The 22,923-nt window shown below is 48.5% G+C and overlaps 2 protein-coding genes across 5 annotated transcripts in view; one reads left to right on the top strand and one right to left on the bottom strand.

Moving 5' to 3' along the window:
- Positions 1 to 133: 133 nt before the first annotated feature.
- On the bottom strand, positions 134 to 18,208 carry ACTR1A (actin related protein 1A). 3 transcript variants are annotated; one of them, XM_067709574.1, is made up of 11 exons: positions 18,048 to 18,208; positions 9,178 to 9,242; positions 7,850 to 7,925; positions 7,000 to 7,125; positions 6,076 to 6,200; positions 4,649 to 4,865; positions 3,829 to 3,921; positions 3,044 to 3,218; positions 2,879 to 2,940; positions 2,123 to 2,163; positions 134 to 1,945 (listed from the first exon to the last, which is right to left on the bottom strand). In XM_067709574.1, the coding sequence occupies exons 1-11, from the start codon at positions 18,093 to 18,095 to the stop codon at positions 1,843 to 1,845; spliced, it is 1,131 nt and encodes a 376-aa protein (XP_067565675.1). In that variant the 5' UTR covers positions 18,096 to 18,208; the 3' UTR covers positions 134 to 1,842. The 3 variants fall into 3 exon arrangements, with proteins under 3 accessions (XP_067565675.1, XP_067565676.1, XP_067565677.1); XM_067709575.1 differs by lacking the exon at positions 2,879 to 2,940; XM_067709576.1 differs by lacking the exon at positions 9,178 to 9,242 and having other exon boundaries at positions 18,048 to 18,206.
- Positions 18,209 to 20,507: 2,299 nt separating this feature from the next.
- The window catches only part of SUFU (SUFU negative regulator of hedgehog signaling), a 108,578-nt gene continuing 106,162 nt past the window's right edge, over positions 20,508 to 22,923 (top strand). For both annotated transcript variants that reach the window (XM_067709529.1, XM_067709528.1), the window contains exon 1: positions 20,508 to 20,880. In XM_067709529.1, the coding sequence (XP_067565630.1) occupies positions 20,699 to 20,880 (182 nt within the window). In that variant the 5' untranslated portion in view covers positions 20,508 to 20,698. The remainder of the gene's footprint in view (positions 20,881 to 22,923) is intronic.

Below are 22,923 nucleotides of genomic sequence, written 5' to 3'. Positions count from 1 at the left end.
AGGCCAAGTCTGGCTGGTGCAACAGTGCCCTCTAGAGGACAGACTAGGCCCAGTCACAGCCTCAGATTCCGGGCCCACAGCTTCTCCCTCCTCCCACCCTGCACTGGCTACAGACAGAGGCCCAACTGATGTGTCTATTGGAACGAGTTTATTTAAGTACACTGGGCCCCACCAGGCAACGTGGTTTGTGCGAGGCTGTGCGAGGGACAGGCTTGGGCTAAGGGCGGGGGAGGTGAGCTGGTTAAGCACACTGCAGTCTGTGGGTCGCCACATCGCTTTCACACACACCTGCTGCTGTGGCCCACACCTGGCAGGGCCTTTGGTCGTTGGACGGCATGGGGGAGAATACTGCCTGGAATCTGGGATCAGGGCAGGTCTTGGTGTCACAGGTGAGGGTGCCGGTGAATATCTGCTAGCCCCAGCTTTGCACCATCTGGCCTGAAGAGCCTTGGGACCACTGCCAGGCCAGCCCAGTCCAGGGTAGGCACCTGGCCCCACTGGACCAGAGGAGGTGAGCCTGAGCCCATCAGCTCCTGGCACTCTGGTCTGGCCTCTCCCTAACCAAACAAGTGCAAAGACAAGAATGGCACAAATCAGCCCAGAGGGGGCTGTCTCGCCTCTACAGCCTAGTCCCCCCTGGGTCAGCTAGCGTGGGAAAAGGCAACTTACTCGCAGCTCTTTCTCCAGTCCTAAGGAGGCTGGATCCCCAGCACCCCTCCTTTGCTAGCAGCCTCTGCCAAAGGGTGATTCTACCTCCTGTTTCAGAAAATCCAACCAGCAACCAGCCTGTTGATTCCAGGGTGGTGAGCAAGTGGAAGAGGGAGAAAGAAAGAGGCTGGAGTGACTCTGAGTGTAGCCTCTGATCCCAAATGGTCCTGAGGCCTACGGATACTGTCAGTTCACCGTTAGCAGGGAGTGGCGGGGCCCTGGATGCTATGCTAAGCTTAGGTGCTGTAAACGTTAGTGTGAACAGGGTGACTGGCGGGCAGGAGGCAGTGAGCTCCCTCGCTCCAGTCCCTGTACTGAACAAACACTTCAATAAATAAAACTGAAGATGGCTTTGCCCATGGATGGATGGAAAGCAAGGGCCTGGGGCCAACAGGCTCCTGAAACTCTCCCGAGATCCCCGGATGGGGGTTGGGGGTTAGAGCGTTAACTCTGCCACCCATCAGAAGTAGCACTACTCCTGCCCTCCTCAAATGCCCAGTGTGGTCCTGGTCTCCAGGTGATGAGGGCATCCTGCCCCCTCCTGATACCGAAGTCTCAGTAACCGCTCCTGGAGTGCTTTTCCAGCTTTCTAAACCCAAACTGCAACAAAACCAGACAGAACTCAACCCTGGCCCTCAGTCTGTGATCAAGAGGCATTGAGAGCAGAATGATGAGCAAGGGGAGGCAGCAGCTGCCTTGGGCCGCAGGGCACCCTGGGTGGGGTAGGGGTGGGGCTGGCCCAGCCTAGGATGGGCAGCAGCAAGGTCTCCTGGGGCTTGGGTTTACCTCCCTCTCTGTCTCCCTATGGTAGTAAACATAGTCCCACACAGCCAGCCAAAGACCCCGCTGACGGAGCAGGGCCCTCTGCCAGCACTCTTCCCTGTCAGGGGCCAGTTAGTGGTCAACCCCAGGTCTCAGGCCGTCACCATCGTGGGTAGTTCATCGTCCTTTCTGGGCCCCGGGATCCCTGGGATCCCTGGGCCACACGGCACTCGCATATGCGCACACACTCATACCCACACACCCACACACACACTCATACACACAGGCAATTCCTCGCAAACACTCCGACTCAAGAAAGCGAGTTTTAAAGTGGAGTTAACTTCAGAGAGAGGTGAAGATGATGTCCCAATATTAGAAGGTTTTCCTGTGGATGGATCGGGCACCGTCTTCCTCGTATTCCTTCTTAGAGACCCACATCTTTTTAAAGGTGTCCAGGGAGGCGAGGATGGAGCCCCTGGAGTGGAGGGAATCCAAAGGAACAATGTCAGAGAAGGGGAGTGGGTACTCATGGAGCCAGCCAGTCCCCCTGGGGCCAAACCAGACCAGGCTTTTCTTTAAAGGGATGGGGTGGTGAGGGGTAATCAATGCCTTTGCTTCCTGTTCCGCTCTTATGCCCAGAAGAGCTACTCACCCAATCCATGTGGAATACAGTCTCTCTTGCGGTGCAGATATCTGCAGGGGTGGGTGGAAAGAGGAATCTGAGACGTCCATCCTCCCCTCTCCCTTTCCCTGCCACTACTCACCTTTGTGGCCAATTCTCACCGCCAGTGAGAGCCGGTGGATACGTGGATACATTTCAGTGGATATATTTCATAAAACAGGCTTTAAGTTATGTCCCTGCTGGACCCTGTGGCCTCTCTGGGGGGTACTGTGGCCAGCCTGCTCATCTGAAGAAACAGGTTCCTGGCATCTCTAAGTATCTATGGCTCCCAGGGAAGCTGGGGCTATCTGGGGGCAAGATTTGGCTCCGTCGGGGGCTGGTGGGAAGCAGATTGTACGGCAAGAACCACCCTCCTCCATTCAGGATCCCCCCTTAGGCAGGCCAGCTCTCCTCTGCAGTCACTGAGACGTTAGACTGTGTCACAGGGGAGCAGTCAAAGTCAGTCTCCTGTCAGTGTTACCGTTTCCCTGAAAGACCACGTGTGGGGCCCTCAGCCTAGCACCCTGCCACATCTGGGTATCAGAACTGCCCCCTTTTGTGAAGACGGAGAATGAAGAGGGGTCCTCCCCTCTGGTGGGCTTCAGGGGCAGAGTAGAAGCTGGGAGCCATCTGGCGGTGCCCAAAAAACTTGGGCAGAGAGGAGGGGAGGCCACGCCACATGGCCCTCCAGATCCTGGGAGGCTCAGTTCCACCCAGCCCCTGGCCCCGCCCCCAGCATGCTCCTACCCTGATCTTCACATCTTTCGGAGCCAATTTCTTCACTTCACTCAATAGCCTGTCACCAAAACCTGAATGGGCAGGAAAGGAGAATCTCATGTCAATTCTCTGGGCGTCTGGGCCCAGCAGTATGTGGAAGCTTTCTGGGGAAGGGTGCTGAGAGCAAAGACCAACCTTTGAACAGGGTGGAGCCTCCCGAAAGGACGATGTTAGAGAAAAGTGTGCGCCGCAGGTCCATGTCAGACTTCTGGATGGCGAACACCAGCACCTCATGGATGCCCTCGCTCTCCTCACCGATCAGGTCCGGCCTGAACAGCAGCTCAGGTGCCCGGAATCGGGAAGGACCAATCTGTGGAGGGGCCGCAAGCTTCTTAGGCTGGGGTGGGGGCTGAGGTCCCTCTGGGAGTGGGAATGGAAGAGGGCCCTCTGCCCATGGCTTAGTAACCAGGTGGCTAGGAAGGCCACGCTCAGGCAAGACCTTGTACGTCAAGGGCACAAAGAAGAACAAAGAGAGGGCTCCTGGGAACAAAAAGGAACAAACAGGACTCCTGGGAAACTACAGAGAGGAAGCTCCTGTGTGTAATCCTAGCTCTGGCACTTGCCGGCCAGAGACTTAATAGATGGATTCATTCATTTGTCGAAATTTCTTCCTATCAATGGAGGTCCAGGGAGATGGAACTCACCCTACACTGTGCCTAAGTGGTTAAGGACAGCACTCTACCTCACCCTTCCTAGTCCCATTCCGACCTAGGAAGATGCCTCTGGTGCCTCCTCCCCTCCACACAGGACAAGCAAAGTCCCTGGCACCTCGCTCTGCAGAAGATGCTGCGGCTCAAGAGCTATGCTGCTCCAGGCAGATGGTGTGAAGGACCTGACTCTAGCCTGCCCGTGGGAAGTCTGGTTTGGGCCCAGAGCTTTTGGGGCCTGGGGGGCCTGAGGGGAGAGGTCCGGACACCTACCTCAATGGTGCTGCCGTCGGGCAGGTAGTACTGTGCCTTCTCCGTCTCTAGCGTCTCATCCTTCTGGGGGTTTATGGATAGGTAGCAGGCTCTCTGCAGAACCAAGCACAAGTCAGGCAGGCAGGAAACCTGGCGCCTACCCAGTTAAAGTCCCCAGGAGTGATGTGCTGCTGCAGAAATCTGCCCATTGCAGTGACTGCCCTAAAGGTCGTTAGAGCTGCATATGCTAAGTGCCACCCAGTGAGGGCTGACCGAAATCTCTCTGCCCTTTCTTAGGATATCGTTTTCACCTGCTCCACCTTCCTGCTGCGCAAGCGTGGCAACTCAGCTTTCTGGCTTTGGGTCTGAGACCACACCCTAATTTTAGTGCAGACTCGGGTGTTTTTCTCCTACTACTCATACGGTTCTGGGTACCGCCTACCCAGCTCCGAGGTCTCCTAGAGCTATAGGTGGCAGGAGGGTTCATTTTACCAAAAAAGAAAAAAGTATTCTGACTTCTTCAAGGATGTAAAAGAACGTATGTAATTTGAACGTAATGTATAAAAAGCATTAAGTAAACGAGCATGGGTGTGCTCATCACCCAGCTTAGGAAATAGAGGCAGCTCCCTTTCTACCACAAGACGGCAGCACTTTGGAAGGTGAATCCGTCAGGGTCAGGGGACCCAGCTGGAGACCACACAGCTGCCAGGAGGCCTGGCTGGGGAGGGCAGAGCCTGATCCCCAGGACAGGAGCTTCGCCGCTCTTCACTTCAGGTCACGGAGGTCCTGGCTGCTGATCCCATTCCCTCTCCCAGCCCTGGGCCCACGGGGCAACACTTACTTCTTTTATGGCCTTGACAATCTCAAACTCGGAGGATGAGTGGAAATCATAGCCTTCCTTGCGCAGGTAGAGGCGAAGGAAGCGAGAGACGTCCCGGCCAGCGATGTCGATGCGCATGATTGAGTGGGGCATGGCAAAGCCCTCATAAATGGGCACGGCGTGGGTGACGCCATCCCCAGAATCCAGCACCACACCCGTGGTCCTGCCGGTGGCGTAACTGAAGCAAAGGGGGCAAACCATCACCAACCCCTGCCTCCTCACTCGGGGAAGAAACTCACTTCTTGCTAGAGTTCAGTGTCAGCTAAACTAAAGCTGGGGCCTGCCTTCTCCAGAAGCCTTCGACTGGACTAAGTATGAAGGCAGCCTGAGTACTGAAGCAAGCAAGCCTGTAGTGTCTGAAGAAAAGGGGCTGAGTCTCTCCAAGCTGCTTCCCCAACCCCCAGAAGAGCAGGCCCTCTAACTGCAGGAGATGGCCTGGCCTTCAACTGCTTCAGGGACCCAGCCTGAGGGACAGTTTTTACTCTCTAGACAAGAGGACAAAACTCAAATGCCTACAAGGGTCAGGCAGGAAAAGTGAATGAGTAAAAGAAAATAATATCTTCACTTTCATAAAAAACTAGCTTCTTCCCACATGGCCCTCTAGGTCTGTCCTTAGTATTTTCTCTTTTGGTAAGGACAAGGGTACAGACATATATTTCTGTGATATGAGGGGAAAACCCCACAATGTTTCATAAATAGCAACTGGCCTTCGTGTTGGGAGGACAACAGGCAATGGAGAGACTGTGGTGAAGTCAAGTTTGCAAACCCTATCTAAAGTGCAGCTGCTACTTTATTTCAGCTCCAGCTGATTTTTGTTCTAGAGGAGTGCAAGCCCAGCAATGACCAGATCTTCCCATTTTTCAGAGAAGCTGGAAATTTGGATTTTGATAGGAAATGTCCTAATTTTTAAATGCTGGCTCACAATTTTTTAATGGGGCCAAACACATGCCATCTGTAGGTCACCAGTGTACGATCTCGCCAATATACCTAACCCTGGTGTGAGGCAGGTTGGGAGCATGACAGAACGACAGGGGTGTGAGAACAGGGAACAGAGAGGTGTTTTCATCACGACCCTATCACCAGGCTTGCATAGCACCTGGCACAAGTAGGCCCTGAAATAATACCTGAAGTCATCACAGGGGCCTGCAGGGAGAGCTGTTGCAGCACATGGCCTTCCCAGCAGGCTGAGTGGAGAGCCTCTGGCACCAAACCAGCAGGGAGTTACGAGACTGGGAAACAGCCTCAATGCTGTCTTTCCCACCATCCAACCTTCCCTGACAGAGATGCTCAGGTGACTCTGAACCAACCCAAAGGAGAGGCAGCCTCGACTCTGCCAAAGGACTGCTTTCCCCACAAGGGGCCAGGCTAGCCAGCCAGCTGCTACTCACAGGCTGAGCACAGCTTGCATGGAGATGAAGAGGGCTGGCACATTGAAGGTCTCGAAGAAAACTTCAGCAGCTCGTTCCCGGTTTTTCCGTGGGTTTAAAGGCGCCTCCGTCAGGAGCACAGGATGCTGGTGAAAGATGCCCAGACGGCAATCAGGGCAAGGCCAGATTCCCACCCCTCGTTAGTACTGTGTGGCTGGCTGGAGAGCTCAGGCGACCTTTGTCAGCCTCTCTCCAAAAAAGGACAAACTGGGCTTGTCACCTATCCCCACCCAAGTCAGCTTCTCAACTTTCTAAATTCACACCCCCTTTAAAGTCTCATTCTGTCCTCATCCCTTACTCCCCTCCTTGTCTTCCAAGATTCTTATATAGGTCCTTGTACCTACTGTATAGCTCCAGTTGTCAAGATTTTGCTAAACTCTAAATTTGGAATTATTAAGATAAAAATAATATTTAAAATTTTTTTTTCAAAATAGAAAATTAAATTTCAATATTGACTGTACTTTTAAAAAATGGAACATATCCCTCCCCTGGAAATTCTGATAAGCCTAGTATGCACCTTCCTTTTGTGTTTCTGAGTTGAGACTTCCTTTCTTAGAAGGTAAAGAGTATAGGCTTTGAAGTCTGAAAGACGTGGGTTTGAATCCCAGCTCTACTACTCTATTCACTGGGTGATCTTAAAAACACCACCTGGCTTCTCTGACCTTCTGTTCCCTTGTTTATAAAATGGAGATAATACTACCTGTATCTCATAGGAATGCTGTGAAGATTAAATGCAAACATGTCTGGAAAGCACATGGCCTGGTGCCTAGAACATAAGACTCAAACGCTCGTGGCAGTTATCATCGTCATCCGCCTCATCTCTGGGGTAGGGGCTCTGCCTGCTCTGCAAACCCTGCAGGGGCACCCTGAACATAGGACCCTCACCTCCTCTGAGAAAGTCTGCAGCTGGTCCTTAGAATAGACGTATTGCCAGATGCGCTCCATGTCATTCCAATCCTTGACGATGCCGTGCTCCATGGGGTAGCGGATGGAGAGCAGTCCTCGGTGCTCCTGGGGGCAGAGAGCAGCACTTACAGCAACAGCCAGCCTCTCAGCAGGGCTGCCAGGTGGGCCCTGCTCTTCCAGGGCCTGCAGTCCTCAACCACAGCTAAGGGCGGGCCACCCAGCCTCCAAGTCTCTAAGCTGTATGCTGCGAACTGTACTCAGTGCCCAACCAGCTGGCAAAGCAGAGGGCTTCTGCATTTCCCTGGGCCGCTGGGTGGCACCCTCCTCATTGCCTGGTTTCAGGACACAATCTCCTGGCGTTTGCAACCAAGGTTGGCAACAATGATTCTGTTGTTCTGCTTCTAGAAGCTGCCTGAGGAAAACTGTGCTAATTAACTGCCAAACTGTGCTAATTAACTTATCCCCAGGGTATCCCAGCTAGAATCTCCCCCCAATCACTTCTGCCAAAAAAATAACGAAGCCAGTCAACTTAATCATTGGCAATGTAGTGACAGAGTACAGAAGGAAGGCGAAAGCCCTCTTTTCTAGACTGGTCTCTATTTCCCAAAGTGGGGTTCCAGATATTTTTTCTCCAAAACCAGAGGTTGTTCCTGGGAGAAAGAAACCAACTAGGTTTACTCTCTCTAGAATGAGAGAGTGAAAGGGGAGAGTTCAAGAGGAAATTGCTCCTTTTACTCGAGGCCATGTCCCACTGTGGGACACTGCCCGAGTGGGGAACAATGAAGGTCCCCTGCTGGCTTGAGGCTTCTTCAGTAGGACTGGGGATTACCTCCGCTTTGGGGCCAATGAAGATGTCGCCTTCGAGGGCACCTGCCATGACACGAACGTGTTTGGGTCTGCCCACACTACAAAAGAGAGCAGGGAGGACCATTACTTTTCATTTCATGACACAACACATGACAGGACACGGGAAGGATGTACTGATGCACGTACTTGGATGGGAAGAAATATACTCAATTCTACAGTGATTATTGTTGACGAATGAGATTATAGTTGATTTTGATTCTCCTCTTTCTACTTTTCTGCACTTCCCACAATTTCTATAATAAACATGTATTATTTTATTTTTTTGTATTTATTATTTTAAGTCATTTGTATTTCATATATTTATTATATTTATATTATTTTATAAGTTATTAAAACAAATTCTGGAGGATTCAATACCTCTAGTTCTTCTTTTTCCACACTATATATGCAGATCAAGAGAGACAGGGAAACAAGAATTCATTTAGATCGATTAGCTCAAAAAGTTTTTGTCTCCTTAGCCTCCTGCCCAGGCCTCCTCTTAAGGAAAACTGTGATGTTGTAACTGACAGATGGTCTTTCTTCCTTTTTCTACTGCTTTGAGCCCCTTTCCCAGGCACCCGTGCCCTTTTCCTGCCTGCAATCTCTCTGCCTTAGGAAGAAAGTGCTGAGAAAAAAACTCATCCTTGGGCTTCCCCGGTGGCACAGTGGTTAAGAACCTGCCTGCCAACGCAGGGGACACGGGTTCAAGCCCTGGTCCGGGAAGATCCCACATGCCGCGGAGCAACTATGCCCGTGTACCACAACTACTGAGCTTGCGCTCTAGAGCCCACGTGCCACAACGACTGAAGCCCGCGCGCTTAGAGCCCATGCTCCACAACAAGAGAAGCCACTGCAATGAGAAGCCCTCGTGCCGCAACTAGAGAAAGCCCGCGCGCAGCAACGAAGACCCAATGCAGCCAAAAATAAAAATAAATAAACTTATATGAAAAAAACCAAAAACTCATTCTCACTAGGATGGTAGGTATGGTTTAATGTTAACCCCATCCTGGGTGATAGGAGAATTTTAAGAAGAGGGTTCCATGAAGAGACTGTCATCCAAAGCAATGAGTCACCAACGATAACATTTTTGGCATCAGATAAAATCAAATTAAAAAAAATTCACCTCTCGGATTGTACCCTGCAGGCAACTGTCTGCTTACTCCAAAAGCCAGCTCCTGTCCCTCGCTTGTTGTTTTGAGTACCAAGACTGACCCAAATGAGAGATCCTTTCTCCCTAACAGATGGAGGGCTGACACCATAATGAAGCTGACAAGCCTCCCGAGCTCCTGACTAAGCTACAGAATGACTTACTAGTTTGGAAAGCAGTATTTGGGGATCTGATCACCAGCAAAACCAGCTTTAATCACACCGGATCCCTGAGGAGAGAGAGAAAGAGAAGTCACAACATCACAAAAACAAGAGGAGATATATATCATACAGTAGGTATAATATGGTTCCACCTTTACTTTAAAGAGAGAGACCTTATACTTATGTATACTATATCCACTGGTGTGAGAATCTGAACAGTGAACACACACCAAAGGGAGGGCAGTGGGGCTGGGGGTGGTGAGGGGCATTTCTACTGCATACTCTGAATATTATTTGATTTTTATGTATTCTTTGACTTTTCTACATTGAACATGTTTTACTTTTGGAATTAAAAAGGGAAATTAATATTAATAAAGGGAAAAAAAAAAAGAACTCTTGAGGAGAGAAGAGGAAAGTGACTAGAAGCACCAAAGCAGCCAAGTTTAGGAATATAACCAAGGAGGGAAGAGCGCATGATTCTCTTACACCATCGTGGAAAGCTTCTAACCTACTTTCCCAGCTCAGACCCAGACTATCCCTGCCCTCCAAGGCCTCTATGACAGACACCACCACGAGCGCTGCCATACTTGAAGTTAACTCCAATATGACACACGTCGTCTGGTTCTGACTACAGGGGCAGACCACTATGCTTTGTGGGGGGTTTGTGGTTGTTGTTTTGTTTTTTCACTATGCTTTGCTTTACTTGTTGGTCTCTTGAGGTAAACAGCAGGAAAGCCCTAAAGCTCTGTCTGAGAAGAATCTGATGTCTCCCACCATCACCTCTGGTACCACCCGGGCCCAGCCAAAGTAAACATTGACTCTGGACATCAACTCCACGCAGGACAGATGTCGAGGCCTGATACTGCTTGAGATTCACCCTGTTTTCTTCCTTCTTAATTCTTCTGCCACCACACCTGATACCCTCGTCCTTCCACCCCCCAACACACTTTGTAGCTGCAAGTGTAATCAGGGCAAGCCTTTTCCTGCTGCATGGTGACCACTTCTCCTGGGGCGAGTGTAATATTGATATTTCCAGGACCTACACAGCAAGCAGTAAACACATCAGGAGAGCTAACTAGCCAAGGTTACCTTGGTACCAAAGGCTTCCTGGCAACAGCCCTGGATCCCTCTCTGTCTCTTATTTCTGCTCTTCTATAGGAGAAGGGCAGGGGCTGGGGTGGGGTGAGATGGGTCATCCTGGTACCTGATTGTAGCAAGACAGAGGGAGGAGGTAAGAAGTGGTTGAAGGACAGGGAAAGCAGTATGGGAGGAGAGCAGGGCAAGCCAGTTCTCTAAGACAGCAGGAGCCTCTGCCAACAGAAAAAACAGGAGACAATGTGCAAACCCATTGGCCTAGGCAGAACAGCAAGGAGCCTGGAAAAGGTGCAGCTGTAAACTGAGCTCAAAGACCGGGAAGGAGGAAAAGACTATCTTACTGCAAACCCAAGGGCCCTGGGACAGCAGCACAGCTAGTGAAAAGAACACTGTACAAGAGAACTCTGGGAACTTGTGAGCTCAAGCTTCCAATAATTGCCCACTGCCTTCATCTGGGTGTGGTGATGCCAGCAGACTAACTGGATCTCCTGGTAGAGGTTGAAAACAAGAAAAGTAATCTAGAGTCTGTGCTTCAGACTCCAGATTTTTTTTTTTGGCCATACCACTTGGCATACAGGATCTTAGTTCCCTGACCAGGGATTGATCCTGTGCCTCCCACAGTAGAAGCGCAGAGTGTTAACAACTGGATCGCCAGGGAAGTTCCTAGATATTTTTAAGAGATGATTTTCCTGGATATTTGATTTTGAGTTTACTAGCAAAAGGACTGGAGGCTGAGTGACAAAGCAGATTAAGATGTTAGGTTCTTTTCTTTCTCTCCATCCTTCCCGGCAAGAGAATAAAATGCCCAGTTCAAATACCACCGCCTTGCTCCTGAAGAATAATCCCCAGTTGGAATTAATTATCCTCTTCCTATTATCTCCCCAAATCACCATTACCTGTTTTACTAGGTAGCATAAATTTCATTCTGCTTTTCTTTAAAAAAACATATATATATATACTTTTGATGTGGACCATTTTTTTAAGTCTTTATTGAATTTGTTACAATATTGCTTCTGTTTTGTTTTGTTTTTTTTGGCCATGAGGCATGTGGGCTCTTAGCTCCCCAACCAGGGATCGAACCCGCACTCCCTGCATTGGAAGGCGAAGTTTTAACCACTGGGCCGCCAGGGAAGTTCCCTCATTCTGCCTTCTATTCGAATTTATGGTTTCCACTTTTGTTTCTTTTCAGCGCAAATTCCTTGAAGTCAGAGACTCTGTATATGAGCAGTATCTCACATGTGCAAGTTACGTGAATAGATGCTGGTTGACTAAAATGAAAACCAAGCTCAAATGATTGAGCTGATGAAGCCTAAAGTATGGAACCTTAATGAGCAGCTGGAATGCCAGAAGCCCCAGGCAGAGGTGGTACAGGGAAGGCAAAGGCAGGGTTGGGAATGATGCACAGGGTGGAACCAGACCCAGCTTGTCCCTGCAGCTCCACGAGCTGCTGGCAGGCCAGCTGAAGAATGGGTTAAGAATGTGTGGGGATGGGGGAGCCGGCTGAGTTGCCTCTATTCTGCGCAAGCCATACCATAAGAGCATATAAAAGGGGCATGTCAATTTCTTCAGGGTCATGTCAATTTCTTTAACAGTATTTGTAACTAGGAACTGTATACCTGGCAAATGAGCTGCCACTCTCTTTGTTATTCACTCTGGCAAAGCCAAGTAAACAAATGCCTTTTAGAAGCTACTTGAAAAAGTAGTCTCATTAAACATTTGATTTTGGGGACTCGAGTCTGCTGCCAGCCACCACTGACAATTCTCCTTCTGATGCAGGCAAACAAATAGCAAATCCTTCAGCAAGGCTCTCCCAGTACCTGCTGGCTATAGGCCTTGTGGCTTGGGCAACCTTATCCTAAGCACTGATTATTCTTGACGTGCTGGGAAGGAGGCTAGCTGTCTGACATTTTACCAGTGGGAAGAGGACGCTGAGAGGTGGAGCCTCAGATTCTAGGATATTGGTGGCCCATTTTGGCCCAAAGACATATTTTGTTTGGCCCACAAAGTAGTTTTTTTTTAATTAATTAATTTATTTATTTTTGGCTGTGTTGGGTCTTTGTTGGTGCACATGGGTTTTCTCTGTTTGCGGCTGTTCTTTGTTGTGGTGCGCGGGCTTCTCATTGAGGTGACTTCTCTTGTTGTGGAGCACGGGCTCTAGGCGCGCGGGCTGCAGTAGTTGTGGCTCTTGGGCTCTACAGCGCAGGCTCAGTAGTTGTGGCACACAGGCTTAGTTGCTCCGTGGCATGTGGGATCTTCCCGGACCAGGGCTCGAACCTGTGTCCCCTGCATTGGCAGGTGGATTCTTAACCACTGAGCCACCAGGGAAGTCCCCCACAAGGTAGTTTTTTAAAAACAACTTTATTGAGATAAAATTCACATGCCGTACAATCTACCCATTTAAGGTGTGTAATTCAATGGTTCTTAGTATATTCACAGAGTGTACAATCATTCACCACAATCTAATTTTAAAACTTTGTCATCATCCCCCAAAGAAACGCTACATCCATTAGCAGCCACTCTCCATCCTTACCACCACCAACCCCCAGCCCTAGGCAACTACTAATCTACTTTCTGTCTCCATAGACCACAAACTACTTTTACATTAACTTCTAACAGTTAAAAAATTAGAGATTGCACATGAAATTTAATACTTCTGATTTCTCTTGAAAAATCAGAAGATATGGCAACACTGGGTCTGCATTCCTACATGGGGACAACTGGCTGGAAATGAGAAGCAGCTGGCCCTTTGGTCAGGTGTGCCCAACGCACCTTTCATATTCCTCGCACTGTTGTTAAGGCTACCTTCTCCCCCTGGCCCCCACGACTTTTTTAATGTATCTGCTTGGCCTCCGCAGGCATTGAGTTCGAGACCCCTGTTCTAGACATGCTTTCTAGCTTGATGTGAAGCACATCCGTGGCTCTCAAAATATACATAATTGAATAGTGAGATTATCTCTGCAAGCCACCTCCTCTTCACTCTCTCCGTCAAACTACGGATGGATTCTTGCTGCAGTTGTATAACCAACAGCCTGAAAGTCACACCACAAGTGACGGTGTTACATAAATATATTGACTTCCATTTCCTCAGCTAATTCTAGTGTCCCTTAAACTTAAGTGAATCAGCAGATCTTAAGAGCTGATGACAATCAACAGATGAATGGATAAAGAAGATGTGGCACATATATACAATGGAATATTACTCAGCCATAAAAAGAAACGAAATTGAGTTATTTGTAGTGAGGTGGATGGACCTAGAGTCTGTCATACGGAGTGAAGTAAGTCAGAAAGAGGAAAACAAATACTGTATGCTAACACATATATATGGAATCTAAAAAAAAATGGTTCCGAAGAACCTAGGGGCAGGACAGGAATAAAGACGCAGATGTAGAGAATGGACTTGAGGACACGTGGAGGGATAAGGGTAAGCTGGGACAAAGTGAGAGAGTGGCATGGACTTATATATACTACCAAATGTGAAATAGATAGCTAGTGGGAAGCAGTCGCATAGCACAGGGAGATCAGCTCAGTGCTGTGTGACCACCTAGAGGGGTGGGATAGGGAGGCTGGGAGGCGAGATGCAAGCGGGAGGAGATATGGGAATATATGTATATGTATAGCTAACTCACTTTGTTATAAAGCAGAAAGTAACACACCATTGTAAAGCAATTATACTCCGATAAAGATGTTAAAAAAAAAAAGAGCTGATGACAAATTGTTTTAAAAAATGAGACAATTAGTGAAATTTGAACATTGACTAGATATTTGATGATATTAAGGAATTATTATTAATTTTATTAGGTTTGATAATAGTATATTGGTTATGTTTTTTGTTTTTTTTTTGCGGTACGCGGCCTCTCACTGTTGTGGCCGCTCCCGTTGCGGAGCACAGGCTCTGGACGCGCAGGCTCAGCGGCCATGGCTCACAGGCCTAGCTGCTCTGCGGCATGTGGGATCTTCCCGGACCGGGGCACAAACCTGTGTCCCCTGCATCGGCAGGCGGACGCTCAACCACTGCGCCACCAGGGAAGCCCTTGGTTATGTTTTTAAGAGTGTGGGGACTTCCCTGGTGGCGCAGTGGATAAGACTCCGTACTCCCAATGCAGGGGGCCAGGGTTCGATCCCTTGTCAGGGAACTAGATCCCCAATGCATGCCACAACTAAGGAACCTGCCTGCCACAACTAAGAACTGGTGCAACAAAAATAAATAAATAAATAATAAAATAAAAGAGTGTGGAAGAGGGAAGTGGGTGGGAATGTAGATTGACGGAGAGTTGATAACCATTTCAGCTGGGTGATGCATATGTGGATGTTTGTGATACTAGTCCTCCTCCTTTTGTTTATATTTGAAATTTTCTATAATAAGGAGAGCTGGCAAATAAGATGATAACACTTAAGTAAAAATTCAAAACATAAATACTGTACACACACACATTATAAAATACATGTGTCCATAAAATCATGGATGGAAAGGAGCACATCAATTTTATGATGATGGTTTGCTTCTGGGGTTATGTCTGGACCAGAAAGAAAGGATGGGATTGTAGATGGGTACAAAGAGGCTTCAATTATATCTGTAACGTTTTATTTCCTAAAAATATATGAAGCAAATATGGCAAATGACATTTATTAAATCTGGGTGGAAGACATGCTACATGGGTGCTTGTTATATACTTCTCTGAACTTTTCTGTGTGTTTAAAGTATCCCACTTTTCAAAAAGGGGGCTGAAGCAGCATAACGTTCCCCCCAAACAGTTAAATTCTTAGCTTGAAAAACCTGTAAAGATCTGGTATTGTTCCTGCCTTTAGGCCCACACAGTATGGTCATGAAGACAATCTTAAAATTGACCAGAATGTTGATCCATTTTAGGAAAGAACTTAACCTTCGAGATCTTCACAAAGATTTGAGCTTCAGAATAAACATAGTATTCTAATCAAAGTGTTGTGGACCTCAGAATGTGGCCTGGGAGCTGTCCTCCTCTTTCTTGTATTACTATCTATGATATGCCTTTGGGAAGAATGACTTATGCTTGTTTGTTTGTTTATTTATTTATTTATGGCTGCATTGAGTGTTGCTGCACGCAGACTTTCTCTAGTTGCGGTGAGCGGGGGCTACTTTTCGTCACAGTGCATGGGCTTCTCATTGTGGTGGCTTCTCTTGCTGTGGAGCATGGGCTCTAGGTGCCCGGGTTTCAGTAGTTGTGGCATGCAGGCTCAGTAGCTGTGGCTCGTGGGCTCTAGAGCACAGGTTAAGTAGTTGTGGCACACGGGCGTGGGATCTTCGCAGACCATGGCTCGAACCCGTGTCTCCTGCGTTGGCAGGCGGATTCTTAACCACTGCACCACCAGGGAAGCCCTAATTACACTCTCTTTAGCCCAGAAATAAAATTGTGGCAGCATGGTAAGCTATGGAGCTGTTGAATCTGCTAGAGACACATTCTCAAAATATAAAGTTGGCTCAAATATTTCAAATGATTTTTCCTATCCATCTTTCACTTTGAAACAAACAAAACAAAACTCTCTAAATATCAAACAGCAAGAACTACGTGAGGCCCCATATCTAAAACTGTGGCAGATGCTCAGTAAATCCTAGTGGGAAAATTACTTAAGTTTCTCCTATTTTACCTTTTGGTGGGATTGCTGGCATAATAAAGGAAATGTTTTCCCAGAAAAAAGCAAGTCTATTCCTTAAGACTTAAAACTGAAAATGCACCACTGTTTTGATGCATTTCAAATACACTACCAAGAAAGAGAAAGAAGGAACTAAGAGGCTTCGCTTAAGTGACATTAAAGAAAGCGGATGGAGATAGAACTGCTGCCCGACAAATCCAGAAGCAAAGGATCTGGTGGGATGGACAGACTACTCCTTCTGCACTGCTGATGAAAACAGGAGATTGCTAATTTCTTTTTTTTTTTCTTTTTAAAACTTAAGAAAAAGGCAGATGAAGCACACACAAACTGGCTGAAGACAGAAATAGTGTTCTCTGAAAATCAACATCAAGAACAAGGAGTCCTACTCAACCCTGTACAGAAACTAACTAGGCTCCCCCCATCCCCCACAATCCTTTCTTTATTTAGGGACATTTTTATTACCGTGATAGAGGTATTCAGTCATTTATCCCCCCACCCATCAGTAAAATTAAAAATCCAATGTGCACATAGTGGTGTCAGGCCCTAGATACTGTATGTGGGAGGGAGGTGGGGAAAGAGAGAGTAATGAAAAACGAAGGAATACCATTTTTTTTCCCACCAGGGTTTAACAGTCTAATGAAGCAGACAAAAAAAAAAATTGCTCCCCAACATGAGATGTCTCACTGAGCTCAACCTCCTTCCTGGAGAGAAGGAAAACTAACCAAAGAAGCACCTTTCCTTGGAAAAAGTGAGGAATTTGGAACCCAATCTCAATCTGAGTCTTGGATCCTTAATTCATAAACCAGGTGGTTTGAATACTGTTAGTTAACCTCTCCAAGCCTCACTTTTCTGCATATTTCAAGTTCTATCTACATATCAGTGTTGAAGCTTAAATGAGATGATGCAAATGAAAGGACCTTGCAAGTGCGCAAGGTCCAAAGGGCTGAATCAACGGAGCGAATCTGACAGTCACTTTAAGACAGAATTGTCAGTTTTTCCTCAATGGAGGGATTTAGAGACTTAGAAGGGGATTAGAAAGGTAGCAACCAATCTCCGTGAGACCAAACCTTTGAGTGGAAGACAGAAATCCATTTTTTTTTTTTTTAACAACTGCCTCCTTCCGCCAAAAATAAGAGCTTTCCATTTGTCACTACTGATGCATTTGCGTGGGGTACTATCAAGAGGAATAATGGATAAAGCACCGGATTTAGGGCACCTACACTGTGCGACCTTGGGCTCACTTTTACCTCTTCGCGCTTCAGTTTTCACACTTGTAAAACGAGGACCAAAATTCCTGCCTCAACTGTTCACCCGGTTTTTGTGAGGATCCAGTTCGAATGTATGTGAAACCCCCATGCAAGCGCTAGAGCGCCTGGCAAATATTATGTTTAGTAATTTTTTCCCCCAGAAACTAGGCGTTCCGAAGAGGAAGGTACCTCCCTGCTTGCTTTGTCACTCTCCTTTCTTCTCGACTTTTATTAACTCTGTAATTTATAATCACAGAAAAAACTGAAATCCTAAGCCCATTTCTGGCACCTGACTGTCGGGCCCCACCCAGGTACACCGCCAAGCCTCCCGGCCAGCTCGGGATCTAAGGGAACTTAGCCCTTCTCCACCAGCAGGCGGGCCCTAGCCAGTCAGGCCGCACCACTGGGAGTCCCAGAAACCAATCCCAACAGCCCTCGTGCACCGCCCCGCCCCTTAGAGAGGCGAAACACTATGGCGGCCCAGAAGAACGACAGGGGCGCGAGCCAATCACTGCAGAGGGCTGCCCTCATCCTGCAAGGCCCAGAGGCGGGGTCATCGGTCAAGATGGAGAGCCAGAGGAGCCAATAGAGTTATCGGAAACTGGGGAGGGGCGGGCGCCGGGCGCTCACAGAGCGGTTAAGGCCCCTCGAGCCAAGGGCCCAAGGACCCTGCCTGGACTATAACCCTTCCCTTTATCCATCCCAAGGTTCTCCATCCTATGGTTGCTGGCCGGCTGGCCGCCCTGTCTGCGGACTACGGGTCGGGGGAGGACGGAGGCGGCGGCGGCTGAACCCGCCTGACAGGCCGGGCCAGTGACAAAGAGCCGGCGGCCCAGACTGAAACACGGGAAGCGAGCCCTTCGGGGAGGAGAGCATAAGCCCCGCTAGGGGGATGCAACTCACGTTGTCGATCACGACAGGCTGGTTGGCGATCACATCGTAGGACTCCATGGCAGAGGAATCTCTCCTTCTGAGGAAGGAACTGCCAGCCTGGTCCGCCGCTAAGGCCACTGACACACATGCGCAGTCTAGCCGCCGGTACAGGGCGGCCAGGGAGCGGCCCGACCTCTCTTCCGAAGAACTACAACACCCAGCATGCCTTGCACCTGAGTAAGCCATCCAGGCGGCTTCGGAGGCCCGCCTAGTTTAAGGGACGGGGCGTCGCGTTTCCGACGCACAGTACCCTGGGCTTTGTAGTCTCCGTAGATAAGTAGAAGGGGACGCCGATTGATGGTTGCATTGCATGCCCGGATATGTAGTCCCTTTGAAGCGATTCGCAGTGCATGCTGAAATATGTAGTCCTGAGTACTTGTCTGTAGTTCGGTTTGGATTGATGAGTAACTCATGGATGTTTGGATTTTACAGATGAGTCCTTCCACTCCCTACCCTGGACAGTTTGAGGTTGCCATGTTCTCATATGGGTCTATAAGACATTAATAAACATCTATTACAAAATAAACAGTTTCTAAACATCTATTACCATCACACTCTAATAAAAGGAAATTTTAATACACATGGGGAGGAACCTATTCCCAGAACAAAGGAAAATAATTTACATTGCATAAAATTTGCTTTTTTTGAAAAAAAAAGTACATTTTGGTTGATTTTCTCGTTTTTTCCTGGATAGGTGTAAACTTGGCAACATGCTAACATTGGTCTGAAGACTGGCATTTGGAACTACTGGTATAGATGATCTTTTGGTCATTAAAACATCGTTCATCTAATAGCTTCAGTAACAGTATATCTTTAATTTTCATGGGGATTTAGAATTGACATTGATGGATGAGAAAATGGAAGTGAAGAGAGATTATGTGTCACTGTTTTCTAATGAGCCCAGTGCATTTTTCTCTAAATTATTTCCTCCATCCCTTCAAGTTGCAGGGAACCTTTAGTTAATAGCAGCAGTAGTCAGGACTCTCTTCTATCCCTTTCTCTTGGAATTTCTTCAAGATCACTGAGTGGAAGACACTACTGTATGAAAAGTTATTGTAGGCAGGAAAATAATTCCCAACCTGGTGTCTTAGGAATTAAAACATTTCCCAGTTACAGAGAGTCAAAGGTAATGGAGAGGGGCAGCTTCACAGTAGATAATGAATATTGGTGTTCCTCAAGGCAACCTGCATACCTCTGCTTAAAACAGAACAAAAAAGAGATTGTCATCTTAACCATGTCATTTTAACCATGTATTAAATAATCACCAAGTCCATACAGAGTGAAGTCAGAAAGAGAAAAACAAATATCATATAATATCGCTTATATGTGGAATCTAGAAAAATGGTACAGATGAACTTATAGGCAAAGCAGAAATAGAGTCACAGATGTAGAGAACAAACTTATGGTTACCAAGGGGGGAAGAGGAGGGTGGGATGAATTGGGAGATTGGGATCAACATATATACACTACTATGTATAAAATAGATAACTAATGAGAAACAATTGTTTAGCACAGGGAACCCTGCTCAATGATCTGTGGTGACCTAAACGGGAAGGAAATCTAAAAAAGAGTGGATATACGTATACTTATAACTGATTCACTTTGCTGTACAGCAGAAACGAACACAACATTGAAAAGCAATTATACTCCAATAAAAATAAATAATCACCATGTCTATTTAACTGATCCTAGTTTAAGTCTTGCTACTTTCTAACAGAACTCCAAAATAGGTATTTCAACATATGACCCCCGAATTTGGCGGTGTTAGTGTCAGTCAATACGGTCAATGGATATTCAAAGACGGTAGGAAACATTTACATTTATAATCTATTAAAACTAACGCTACATGGCCGAATGAATCAATCCATTGTAAGACATTTTTTTAAGGTTTTTAAACAATATTTATTTTAGGCTGTGTTGGGTCTTCATTGCGCTTGCGGCGAATGGAGGCTTCCCTTGCGTAGCTGGGATTCTAGGCGAACAGGCTTCAGTAGTTGTGACGCACGGGCTTAACTGCTCCACAGCATGTGAGATTTTCTCGGTCCAGGGCTCGACCTGTGCCCGCTGCACTAATATGCGTATTCTTAACCACTGCGCCACCTGGGAAGTCCCCGGCAAGTATATGTTTAAATCCTTCTGAGCAGCGTGTCACCATAACAGTGACAAGCCCTTTGCGCACTTCCCAGTGCTTTCATGGGACCCTAGCACTTCAGAACGATGCCCCTATATCTCTATTTAAACCTGGGTTCCTCCTAACACTAGGGGGAGGCCAAGAGCCTTGGGACACCCCCGCAACCCTGGGAGAGGGAGGCGGGACCTATTGTCAACTCATGCCTTACCCACCTGTGACTGGCACAGACACTAGCCAATGGGTGCCGGACTAGGGCAGGCCGGCGCCCCGCCCCCTGAGCGCCCCGCGGCCCCCGAGGCACCCTCTGGCCGTCTCTGCCGCGGCTACGGCCTGGGAGGACGGTGCGCCTTGCGCAGGCGCGAAGCCTAGACCTCGCTGCAGCCCCCCCCATCGCCTCCGGGAGTCGCACCCAGGGAGGTCGCCTGCTGGCGCGTCAGTGCTCTCCCCCTCGTCTGCCCTCCCCGGTCCCCCCAGCACCCTACGCGCCCCGATGGCGGAGTTGCGGCCTAGCGGCGCCCCCGCTCCCACCGCGCCCCCGGCCCCTGGCCCTACAGCCCCTCCGGCCTTCGCCTCGCTCTTCCCCCCGGGACTGCACGCCATCTACGGAGAGTGCCGCCGCCTTTACCCAGACCAGCCGAACCCGCTCCAGGTTACCGCTATCGTCAAGTACTGGTATGCCTTGGGCCGCGGGGAGACGGACAGGGGCGGGCTGAGAAGGGTTAAAGCGCTGGGGCCAAGTCATTTGTGCGGGAATAGGAGGGGGAAGGAGAATGGTTAAAGCACTTGGAAGAAGGGCTTTCTGCTGCGAGGGAAGAAGTTAAGGCTCAAGTTAGGAATGGGGACAAAGGGGTTAAAGAAGCCTGTGGGTAGCGAAGGGTTAGCGAGGGAGGAGGGGAATGAAGGGTTAATTGGGATTAGGAGAATAGAGTGAATTGGGGGTGTGAGTAGGAGCGGCGGAGGGAACGATAGGAGAGAAGGAACTGTAAACGTGGTGAAAGGAGGGGGCGCCTGTAGGGGGTCATTAGTGGGCGAGGGGAAGCCGTGGGGGGGGGGCGGCTGCTGAAGTGGGATGGGGGAGGCGAGGCGGGGCCTGGGGAGCATCTGAGAAGGCTTTGGAGCCGCGCGGCTGGAGGAGCTCAGAGGGCACGAGACTGCACAGGGTAGTGACGGGTGTGGGTCTGTGGGTTAGGAGGGGAGCAAGTTGTGAGCGTTGTGCTTGTGAAGGGATGAGGAGGAGGCCTCTTTTTGATCCCTTCCCGATGAGCTCAGACATTGATATCAGTGCAGTGCTTTTGCGTTTGAAGTTTGGCGGAGCAATTTTTCCTGATAAACTTTCTGCTTACTCTGCACAGTTCTGTTTCTCCATGCAGAGCTGCTTCTGGCTCTGCAGCTGCTTTGCTTTAGGTCACCGGCTAGAACAGAGGCAGACAGGGTCAGGGAGATCCATGGTTTGGCTCAGAATTGAAGAAGACTGCAGTAAATGATGAAGACCTGGGACTTGGACACGGAGGATCCTGCAGTGAGATGTTAAGAGGAGCTTGGTGGTCCAGAGCTTCCAGATTTAGGCAGCAGTTCCTCAGGGAAGCTGAGGGTAATGCTCAAGTAGCTCTGTTAAGATCAGACCTGTGTACAGATGGGCTGCCCCTGGGGAGGGGATGGTCTTTTCTAGTTTCCCATTTCTTTTGCAACTTGTCTCTTCCTGCCCCCTCTGGGCAAAACATGTTATAGGGACTCTTCTTCATGGTGTTTCTGGACCAAAAGTTGACTGAGAATTAATTGAATCTGTCCAAAACCACATTCGTGCAGGCGCTGTATTAGATGAGCCCCTTCATTGACTCCTGAAATTCTGTTCAGGCAGCTGCTTGGGGTGTGGCCAAAGGGGAGGTACACTCAAAGGGGGAAGTGAATAGAGTGGATGTCTTTGCTGGTTACCTTTCCCTTTAAGAGTGAGTCTTTTTCCTCTGTGACAACCTCTTTCTTCTTCTGGAGATGGCAGAAGCTAGGCTGTGTAGGGCTGAGGCCAGCTCCCTGTGTCTATGGGAGGATGTGAAGAGGCTGACCGTGTGAAGGGCCTGGGGAGCAGCCACCTGCTCCTTAGGGAGAGCCACGGGAGCAGCCTGCCTCTGTCTGGTAGCCAGGAGGAGGGGTGGCCAGTGGTACAGTTCTCTCCAGCAGGCACACTGTTCTTTGGTTGAGAGGAGTTTTTCAAGAGAGCTTCTGAGTACAAAGCAGTTCTTGATAACTTAATCACCCATATTTAAATATATTGTACCACTATATTTAAATATGTATAGTGATGGACTCTATTGGGATGTGTCATGAAAAAAAGGGGACCTGCCACTGCCGTGCTGTTTGTTCAGGCCTCATTTGAGTATAAGGAGAAATCCCTACGCAGCCTTGGGCAACAGTTATTATGTCACCCAAGTGGCCATGAAGGATAGAGTTGTGTGTAAAAGGTATTGAACAGGTGCAAAGGACTAAGACTGGTTTGGGAACCCTTTATTTTCCCCCCATCCCCCCAGGAACCTTTCTTTTTTCATCTTGTTGCAAGTTTCTTAACCAGGCCAGGACTTATCTTGAAAGATGGGCCAGCATCTAATGACGAATAAAAAGGATTGCATAGCACTTTGTGGAACTAGAAATGCTGCCTAGATGCAGAATTTTTGAGAGGGAACAGCTCAGTGACTGGTTCTTTCTAAGATTTGGAGGGGGTTG

This window comes from Pseudorca crassidens, chromosome 16, assembly GCF_039906515.1.
Source record: "Pseudorca crassidens isolate mPseCra1 chromosome 16, mPseCra1.hap1, whole genome shotgun sequence".
In the NCBI taxonomy this organism is placed as follows: Eukaryota; Metazoa; Chordata; class Mammalia; order Artiodactyla; family Delphinidae; genus Pseudorca; species Pseudorca crassidens.
The sequence above is the reverse complement of the archived record's forward strand: the minus strand, read 5'-3'. Positions and strand labels throughout refer to the sequence as shown.